The sequence below is a fragment of the Micrasema longulum genome, unplaced genomic scaffold, assembly GCF_059751315.1.
Source record: "Micrasema longulum isolate JH-2025_06_02 unplaced genomic scaffold, ASM5975131v1 h1tg000906l, whole genome shotgun sequence".
Lineage (NCBI taxonomy): Eukaryota > Metazoa > Arthropoda > Insecta > Trichoptera > Brachycentridae > Micrasema > Micrasema longulum.
In genome coordinates this window covers 95458-106713 of record NW_028278097.1, presented here as the reverse complement: position 1 = coordinate 106713, position 11256 = coordinate 95458, and the positions used below count along the sequence as shown (strand labels likewise).

The 11256-nt window shown below is 34.3% G+C and overlaps 1 protein-coding gene across 1 annotated transcript; it reads right to left on the bottom strand.

Moving 5' to 3' along the window:
- Nucleotides 1-8369: 8369 nt before the first annotated feature.
- Nucleotides 8370-9933, bottom strand: LOC148278228 (SOX domain-containing protein dichaete-like). The gene has a single exon (XM_088231735.1). It carries the CDS (start codon nucleotides 9820-9822, stop codon nucleotides 9097-9099), a length of 726 nt encoding a protein of 241 aa, XP_088087861.1. The 5' UTR covers nucleotides 9823-9933; the 3' UTR covers nucleotides 8370-9096.
- Nucleotides 9934-11256: the final 1323 nt, after the last annotated feature.

Below are 11256 nucleotides of genomic sequence, written 5' to 3'. Positions count from 1 at the left end.
CCATTCTTCAATGATTAAACTTCTTAGATTTTCACGGCCGTTAAGATGCACACTAAGTTTTTCTGGGTTATTATGCCGTGTGTCGTTCGTACTCTCTACCGACGTTTCGGATCGCGTTACAGCGTCCATCATCAGGGTTGATGTTATTTGTGTATGAATATGTGTTACGTTAGGTACTTACTTCACGGTAAAAATTCTAAGTACCTAACGTAACACATATTCATACACAAATAACATCAACCCTGATGATGGACGCTGTAACGCGATCCGAAACGTCGGTAGAGAGTACGAACGACACACGGCATAATAACCCAGAAAAACTTAGTGTGCACCATTCTTCAATAACAGGTGTCGTCAAAGTGGTTAGTAAGGCGCCCTGAATATTGGTTGTCTCAATTTTCCTGAATAATCCTATCACCCTTATATATAATATAATACATATAACCAACCACTCTTTGCAAAAAGGGTTTTCTTTGTTATCGTTCGCCTTGGCGTTTTTACCACCCCCCTTTCTCCTCATTTTGAGATTCGAACCCGCACCGCTCCGCTCCGTCTGGATCACTCGACCGCTACGAAGTATTCCATATATCCCATTATTAGCCATTATGTAACCGGGCAGTTGGCCGAATTTCAATGTACCCAAAAGTATCATTGTACAGAATATCTCGCATTTCAGCGTATATGAATTCTAATAGGTACATTATTCTTTTCATAAATGTGTGGAATTCACTAACTCGGATAATCCCAACAACACAATCAACCCATTAAAACATTGTTATGTTTATAATATGTAAGTAAATAATTGTACAAAAAACCACTTACTGACTTTTCTTCGTCTACCAGTTTCGAGACGTATTCGTTTTTCGGTGCGAAGGTTTTCACGGTCACTGTTATCAATATGTTTCTTTTTTGGGTGATACCGTGTGTGTTGGGTTTGTTTTGACGTTTCGGCTACCATTGCAGGAGCCATCTTCAGGGTAAACTAAGTGTTTTGTAGTAAAAAAGTGTGGGTTTAATTACTAGTAATTTGTACCGTGTCGCAGTTGGCAGTAGGAACATTTCTATTCATTTTTGTATTATGTAGTGCTGGGAACCATGTTGAGTTAAATTTAAGCTCGTCGTCTTTGTTTATGTTATTTGGGTGTCTGTGTATATATTATACAGCACTATATACTACAAAAATGAAAAGAAATGTGTCTACAGCCGACTGCGACATGGTACAAATTACTAGTACTGAAACACACCTTTTTCTACAAAACACTTAGTTTACCCTGAAGATGGCTCCTGCAATGGTAGCCGAAACGTCGGAACAAATCCAACACACACGGTATCACCCAAAAAAGAAACATATTGGTATCCCTTTTTCTTTATTTGATTTTTTTTTATTGGTGGATTCAACAGTTATCATTCCCTTTCCGCATCTAATGTTGAATAGGTCACTGCATCAATATACCAATTGCTGCGTATTTGATCATTTTTGCTACACGAAGGTAAAATGATCAGTCTTACGATTCAGGTACCAGTCCAGGGACTATGAAATATTCCAGTGTAAAAACACCCTTTAAAATAAATATTTTACATGAACTATGTCGGGAATCAAACCCGAAACCTCTTGCATGGAAGGCTAACGCGCTGACCATTATACCGCGAGGCCGACATAACGATACAGTAATACTACTAATTTCATCAGTTATATATTTAAAAAAAATTAAAACAAACAAAATATGTAGAAAACAAAACCAATAACAGATATCGACGGAAGAACTTGAAATATACATAAATCGGTTTCTTTTTATGCGTACACATGTTTAGACATTAGTTGTAAAGGTTGGGGCGTTTGTATGAGGGTGGATAAGTGGGTGTTATAATGAAACGAGGAATGATTAGCCTTTACACAAATTACACATACACACAAACTCCACAAAACATATTAAGCATATTATCATTCCATGTCTGCTTCCTAGTTGGAGCTAATGGTATCCACAATGAGCCTCCAAGCATATCTGTCAGCCGCCAGCTCTTGCGCATCCTCCCAAACCAGGTTTGGGTCTAGTAGTTCTGACATAAACTCCCAACAAACAGTCAACAGCGTGCGTCCAGAACGTCGCGAATCTGATTTGTTTTATTTATTTATTTCTTTAACAAACAGTACCAGATAACTGAATAAACGTGCATTATCATTCCATGTCCGCTTCCTAGTTGGAACATATGGTATCCACAAAAATCCTCTAAGCATCTTTGTCGGCTGCCAGCACCTGTGCATCCCTCTAAGTCAGGTTCGCGTCTCGTTGTTCTGAAGAACAGTCAGCAGTGGACTCCAGGACGTCAAAAATCTGATGCCTTGTAAAGTAGGCAAGCGTGGTTAAGGCTCTTAGGAGGTATCCGCAGTACATGGCTAAGCCAACCGTGTTGCCTTCGCTTGATGACTGTAGTCACTGGTTGTGCTAGGTCCGTTCTTTTATTATTTCATTCAGCACAAAGTCAAACCACTGCACACCCAAGATTCTTCTGAGACGCTTATTCTCAATACTCAGTATTTTGCTATTTTGGGCCCTAGAGAAGTGCCACGATTCGCATCCATAGAGGTGAATAGGTGTTACGCAGGCATTATATAGGCGGTATTTGGTTTTTACTGAGTTAATATCCGATGTCCAGACAGCCTTCATACTGTTGGATGTGGCGCCTGCTATTCCTAGCTGGACTCTCAGTTCTTTTTGAAAGTTGTCATTGCCAATTGAGTTAAAACTCTCAACGCTTTCGATGATTTGGTTTGACAGAGTCAGGGGATTTAGGGCATCAACGCATGAAGTGTTACACAGTACATGGGTTTTTGCAATATATATTTTTAAACCCATGCATGTGGAGTACCTATTTAAGCTATCTACAGTGGCCTGAAGACCCGTAACTGAATCGTCAATTATTACTGCATCATCGGTATACTTTCAGTCGCAGAGTTTCTAGATCTGACACCCTGATGCCTTGTGAAGTGGGCAGTTAAGATTCTCAGGAGGCATCTGCAGTAGGGGTGGTAAAAAAAAAACTTTTATTTTAAAATAGTACGTTTTCCGAAACAACCGAAACAGTTTCACAAAAAATAAACTTTATTGGGTAAAACCGATGAAGCAGTTATTTTACGGAAACAGTGTAAAAGTCTTGTAAGTAAATTAAAATGTTATTGCGAAGAAACATTATTCAGGGTATCAAATGAAACTGTTTAAAAAAAACAGTTGAAATTTGCGTGGGCAAAATTGTGGTCAAAATTGTGGTCCTTTCCACCATGAATATGAAAAATATGTGATACTGTTTCTTAAATAATAGTTTAGAGCAGTGAGGCACGGTACAAGTAACAATTTAATTTTTCTCGTACTAGATTTTTGGCGCACGGTGCGTTGCTCTAAGTTTTTATTAAGGAACAGTTTCACAAAACAATTTAGTTTGTGTAATTATAACGGTTACTGCTTCTTATAAATAAATAACCGAAACGCCTATCGTATTGCCTTCGCTTGATGACAGTCAACGGAGTTTGCCGCGTCCATTCTTTAATTATTTCATTCCTCATAAGGTCAAACTATATTATACGCAAGATACTTTTAAAGTACCGATTCTTAAAACTCCATATTTTGCTGTTTTGGGCTCTAGTGAGGTACCGAGAGTTAAAGGGGAATAGGAATGCAATTGTTAAATAGGCGGCACTTGGTTTTCACTTAATAAGTATCCGATCTTTAGATGACTTTTTTACTGTTAAATGCGGCGCCTGCTAATCCAAAGCTTTTTCTCTGTTTTTAAAAGCGGCCATTTTCCGTAACCTTTTACTTCCATGTACTTTTAGCCCTTACGATTAGCACATCTTTATTTATAAAGCATAAACAATTTTTACAGCTTGCATACCGCATCTGAGAATTGAGTCTCCTTGGCCGGTACCCACATATACAAACAAAATATTTGTTCCCAAACGAGAAAAGCTGCCTGAAGTGGCTCTCTGTAATCTGGTAGCCTCGGTATCTTTGTGGTAAAATGGAGTAATCCACAAATTTATTATATGTGCATACTTCTGTGTGACCTTAAAGCTTTTAACAGTGAAACGATTTAATTGAAGCTCACCTATTTCATTAGGTTTTTTTATAATTTTGAATGTAGAACAGAAGACGCTCATAGGCGATCGTTAACAAGTCAGTGCCTGTCCAGTTGTAGCACTGAGTGTTGTTTGTAAAGATTTAAATTTATTTGAATCGGGTTGTGGTACCGTAGCTTGTGTTGCGTACTCACGGGCCAGAGGTCCGAGGTTCAAACCTTCTCGTTCAAAACTCGTTGAAAATGGCCACCAAAATTGAAATATTTGGGTTAATTTACGACTATTTAAACTATTCGGACATTGCTGATATTTTTTACAAGAAGTATAGTTTATATAAATCACCTTGATTTAATCATTTCAAAGATGGTAAACGGTAATTTACCAAAAATCCAATAAAAATAAATAAATGGGAAGAAGTTATAAGGAATTTGAGGAAAAAATCTGATTGCGATCCATAAAAAGTGAATGTGGTTTGTAAACATTCAAAAACAAAATTTTTTTAAACACAAAAAAACAACATCCTTCCATTTTTTGTATATGCATTCTCGTCGAATGTAACCCTGGTAGGCCGATGAAAAAATGTTGCTTCTGCTTGAAAATTTTAATCTACGAACACGCGCAGCGCAAAGATCTACTTTTCGCCGAAAACTGCACGTAAATCGGTTTAGCCGTTTAGGGGGAGTACAGTGCCATCACACCTACAGAAGAATTCTAAATATATACATATATGTATATATATAAAGATTGTGTATGTTTATAAAGTGTTAAATAAAACTAAATAAAAAATAAATTAATTATTCATAGATGGCGCTTTTATCATTTTTTATTGAAAAATTCAATTTTTACACATATTTTCAATGGAAATTTTATAAAACTTGGTTTGCGAAAACTTTACACTGTATTGATTGTAACAAATCTCATAACAATATAATTAAGGTCTTTTTTACAAAATGGTTTACAAAACAAAAAAAAAAAATAATAATTTTCTGTAAATGATATAAAATAATAATCGATGAATAATTTGCTTTATATTTTCGTTCAGATTAACCTTAATGCAGTAGTAACTTTTTTTAATACCACATTACGTGATTATAAAAATACCCACATATCGACGCTGGAAAGGAAAACGTTACCAAGCAACATCCAGCAACTTTACAAAAGAGCCAATTATTATTTCTTTAATTGAATCAGTGCAAAATAATACGAATGCATTATATTTAAAAATGAAAAAAAATACATCAATTTGCTTTTTTGTAAAGTGGCTCCATGTCGCTTGATAACTTTTTTTCTTTCCAGCGTCGATATTATTTACAAAAACAAGTACGAACCGACCAATTTATTGTATAAATTAAAATATGTAGTAAAAAAACAGGCAGTCATTAATTTATTAGTCAATAATTATACGTATTCTTTTATATGGTGACAAAGGTCAGAAATAAAAAATTCTGTATTATATACAGATTTTTAGAATTATTCATCATATTATTATCATCATTATCGTTCCCTTTTGCACCTAAAGATGCATAAAGCACAGCATTGGTATACCACCCAGAACGTATCTTGGTCATTTCTGTAACATGAAGGTAAGATAGCAACAAACAAAACAGTGTCTAGAATGTATGATATATGCCTGGAGAGCGAATTGGCGATGAACGCGTTTGCGTAAATATTGCGAGCGCCAACTTCAAAAAATCCACCAGTACCTGTAACAATTATTTCATGTTTGCTATAGAAACTTTAACTTTGATTATCCAATCAACATAGTTTTATTCGTCCATTAATGCAAATTGAACCGAGCAGTGGTCCCGTGGCTAGTGTCGCGGACTCACGAATCAGAGGTCCGAGGTTCAAACCCAAGTCTATTACAACTTGATTCCCATTTTCTAATAGTGCGTTATATAGAACTTGTAAAAATTGCCCCCGAAATTAAAATATTTGGGAAAATGATTGCACATTTAATTTTAATAATGAAGGTATAATAAAACTAACTAAAAGTCAACGAAATATTCCATTGTTACTGCTATTAAATAAATACGCCATAATTTATTTTACAATTTTTATGTCTGGAAAGGTTTTTTAGAAGATATTTATTATTTTAATTGCATTTATAACATATTTTTCCTTGTTTAAGTTCATAATTTTCTTTTGAATAGGTACATCGTTATAGCCTCATAAACGTTAATAATAAAACAATCATTCAGTTGAATCCCGAAAAAAATAAACACATTTTTAAAAGACATATTCTTTATAAAAATTTCTAGGTACTACGTATCTACTTATTCCCTTATAACTTTATTTAGTTTTTTATTGTTTACTTTTTAGCGTGAGCACATATAAAAAATCATTTATGCTCCACGTTTTTATTTAACTTACTGATATAATTTTAAGTTGCTAGAATTCCACTCGTCCATGCGCTTTGTAGCTGCAAGACTATAAGTAATCAAGCATCAATATGTTAATGCTATCATTTTTTAAATACTTACATTAATTTTGTAACTGGGGGTTATTTTATAAATCCATTCGTCCTGCGCTCTGTATCTGCGAGACATGCTAGGATATTTATTTATTTTACAGCACCCGTGAGTAGATTTTTAAAAAAATCTCGCTTTATTAAATATGCAACCATCATAATAATATAACGTTTATGTGAAACTTGTAGGTATTGTAGAATACTTTGCGAAATTCGATAATTAAATTACTACCACATAAATATGTAGGTATACAGCCAGAGACACAATATTTCAATATCATTCAAGTATAAATCTGTTAATAAATTATCAATTAGGGCCTTACTTTGATCCAACTTAATTTGTCAGCATGCGTCGCATTCCGAGTATAAACACAAATTGGTACATGATTAAAACACCAGGTTTACTAGTAAAGAAGGGCAAGCTGTTCCTAGATATTGTAATAAATATGGCAAAAGGACACTAAAATACAGTATACCTAAAATATGTAACATGTTACCAAACAATATCGAGGAGTTAAATACAGGAGTGTGATGCGTGTCTTAAATGTGTCTAGTGGTTTTCTTTTTGTATTAATGATAATTTAAATTTTACATAATTTATAAAAATACAAAATATGGTGTAATATGTAATGTTTTTCAAATAAACTAATTATTTATGTAGGTTAAGTATAAAACAATCGAAGCAATGCATGTATAAGAACCTGCTGACGAGTTGTATGCTTACAATTGAGCAAGATTTTAATTTTTAGATTATTGTGTAAATGTTTTTGAAAAAAAAAAAAATTATGTGATAATAATAAAAGACGGGAGAGTTGAATAAAAATCATTGTTTGCGAAAGTGAAATTCTAAAATTAAACACGATTGAAAAAAAAACATGTTTTTAAACGAATATGATAGGAAGATTCTTAGGGTGGGTTTTGTGTGTGTGGATAGGGTGTTTTCACTCTATAACTCATAGCCATACCTACTACCTACTAGTATATTTGAAAAAATACGGACTGAGAGAAAACGTATTTTATTTCTTCTTGCGTTATATTTCTTTTAAATAAAATTAATATCTGAAGCAGTAACTTAATGTTTTGCCATGTTAAACATGTAACAAATATTTTTATTGCGTAAAATAACCAAATATTTTAAATAAAGCGCCCTTGAGGTATTTTATTACGAAAATGGCGCTATATAAGTTATCCATAATTAATGAATTAATGCAGATAAATCACTAAATATATGCAAGCAGATAAGATTTAAGATCGATATTTGTTTTTAGTAAACATCAAACTATTAAATGTTATTTTATTTTAAACCTTGACGAAGGCATGCTTCGAAACCGGTCGGCAAATTAAATATATTTAGTGATTTTACAGAAAGTTAATATTTGTTACGTATTGTTATTTAGTATACTTTTATTGAAATTATTATTTACATGGTTATTAGTTTTATGTATAAGATGTTATTACATATTTATTAAGCTTCTGTCTCATAAATACCTATTTAATAAATTAGTATTACAAAACTCTCCAATTTTATTTATTCAAAGTAAATGTTTATCGTTTTACCAAGTCCCGACTTTTCATGAATTTCAATTTGAGTAAGTCGGGAAAAGAATATGAAAAAATTAATGTAGGTATAAATTTTATTTGAAATAAACGTAATAAATCAACGTGTAAATATTTTAAGATATTGGCTCATCCTTAGGTACTTTTGTTTTTTGAAGAATTTAATTCCAGAACATTTTGAGTGTTTTGGAATTAAATTCTAATAACATTTATGTCTATATATCAGTTGAAATAAAGAAGGAATGTTGTTGGATAACAAAAAGAGGTTGGTATGATTACATAAATCAGATATTTATTTCAACAAAAACAGTCAGTTATTTAAATGTACACAAATCACTAAATAATAAAGATATCGTTTTCGACTCCGACACTAATCTAATATTTACAGACATTCAGTATATGTATTTATACAGCATTTATACTTGTTTTTTAAATAATCAAATATAAATATTGTATAATATTTTTAATAAATAATCTAACAATAATTCTTTAATATATAAACGACAATGGTATCGATACATTTAGGTAATATTTATGTTAGTAGATAATTATATGACTCGGAGAAGTATTTTAAGGTTAATGCATTTAATTACGTTTGTCTGAATATTTATGATTATAATTAATTATTACACTACTAAAAAATTACCTGAAAATTTGCGTACAAGTTAAAATTTTGGTCGCGCATCAATTCATTTTAATATCAACAAAAATAAAACCATTTTCTCTCACACGCATCATTGTTCGAGTTCTTAAATCACAGGATAAAGCAAAATTCATCACATTTTTGGTTGCGGTAGCAATGTAATTTCTTCGGTATATAATTCAATGGAGTAACATTAAACATTCACGACTATCACTGTACCGCGGCCCTACGGAGTGGACATTCGCGTGAGATCAAAGTGTTAACATCAACATTCGGCACTCAAATTATAATAAATTCTTCGCACGGATAAATTAACTAACTAAAATGTACAGGGTTCCTGGGGAGGTGGCTTCTTCAGTAGATGACGGGGACCGGCCTGCGGAGATGGTCCAGCTGGCCGTGCTCCCTGGGCGGGGAGGAGGGCGCGGGGGGCATCTGGAACAGCGGGGGAGGGAAGGGCTTGCTGGGAGGGTAGAGCGAGGAGTAGAACGAGCTCACGACGGCCGCGGCGGACGCGCCCGGGCTGTGGGGCGACGGAGGCTCGTTCTGCGACACCAGCTTGGACAGGTGGACGGGGTCGAAGGCCGAGCTGAAGTAGTGCGGCATCGGCGAGTAGTTCAGGCTTTCCAGGCTCGGCATGCCAGTGGGGCCGGCGAAGTACGGGGGAAGGAATCCGGGGTATCCTCCGGGCCCGGGTGGAGCCCCCATGCCCGCTCCCATACCTCCTCCCAGCGCCGGTTTGGGCTTCCTCCTCGGGCGGTACTTGTAGTCGGGATGCTCCTTCATGTGCATGGCGCGCAGACGCTTGGCCTCGTCAATAAAAGGCCGCTTCTGCATTTCGGACAGCAACTTCCATTCCGCACCGAGTCTTTTGGAAATCTCCGAATTGTGCATCTTGGGATTATCCTTGGCGATCTGCCTTCGCTGGAGCCTGGACCAGACCATGAATGCGTTCATGGGCCTCTTGATATGACCTTCTGGCTGTGGTGAACCGCCGGGCCTCTGTTGCTCCATGCTTCCGTGTATATTAAACGGGTAGCCGTGATGACCCATTACCGACATATTCGACATCACTGACATTTGAAATGTAAAAAAAAAACGAAGTCTCGAAAGTTTTTAAAAGTTCTAAAAATCACGTTATACAAGAGAGGTAGTTGCGAGAGATGGTATTGCTACGAGCTCAAGCGCGCGACTGATGCAATGACCTCACCGTTCGTCGGTACCTCGACTGCCTGAAAGGGGGCGGACCGTGTAAATTCTCGGGCCAATCACGACGCTCATAGATTTTCACCCCACCCTTATAGTTAACGAAGCCTCAGTTGTCGGCGTCTCTCTCTATGCTCAGCCTAATAATGTAAGTGTTTCTCACTCTCGCAACGATCACAGTTTAGATTTAGGGAAGAGCTTCTCAGAATTAGAGTGGTCACGTTTATTGGGGAGATTATACAGCAGTTTAACGGAATTACACGATATACATACACAATTCAATTATTCATTTGTTTTAACAGACTATTGATTAAATGTAAAGATTTCTTCTATTATTTTATTCAAATACAATAATTACGCGAAGGTTTAATGTATTAAAAGATTTATTAGGTAAAAATAAAAAAAAGGTTTATTAGGTTATAATTTTATAACCTATCTAAAAAAATACAATGCAAAAAGTAAATGAAATAAAAAATCATTCAAACACACACGTTATATTTATCTGGAATCCTATGGTATATTATCAAACATTTAAGTAGTAATCATAATAAAATAGAAATAATCTTAGTACTTTTTTTATAAACAGTAGAACAATAAATATTTATTTTTATAAAAATTTCACTTTTTACACTAAGCATAAGGTATTTTTTTAAATCAGCCAATTACAGATCAAAAGTTTTGTAAATACCTACCTTGACTTAATTTTTTAAATATTTTTTTTTCCAAATTACTATAAGTATATTACAGCATTTGTAAAACATAACAGTATAATTTACAACCGAATGCTTTATAAAAAATGTATTTTTAAATACAGTTAGTAAGTAAAATTCGGAAAAGATGCCCACAAAGATTTTAACGTCTGTACATGCAGACACATATATATGTACATATACGATATTTAAACAAACTCATATAGAAACGATATTATAAATGGATACATCAATTATTTCGCAAAAAAGAAAAACCCACGTATATTTTGGGAGTCCTATATACATATATTTTTATTATTATGGATAAATCACAAAGCGCTATTGTTTATAAAAATCACCCCAAGGGCGCTGTTTTTATAATTTCAATGAATGAATTATAGAAAACAAACCTAAGTCCAAAAAACAAAATTTAATTTAAGTTTCAGTCTGGACCTACACAACATAAAAGCAGTAGATTCAAAATTATTTTTCCTGGACTTAAAAAAAAATACCCACTGATTTAAAATTATTGAAAATATAATAGAATTAAAAGCCAACAAAGGCATAATATTCTTTACGTATTTTTGAATTTTTATGTTTTAGTATACCTACGCGTGTA

What these genes read in the sequence shown, in the direction of transcription:
- LOC148278228 (XM_088231735.1), bottom strand. Translation starts at nt 9,822, where the DNA reads ATGTCAGTGATGTCGAATATGTCGGTAATGGGTCATCACGGCTACCCG.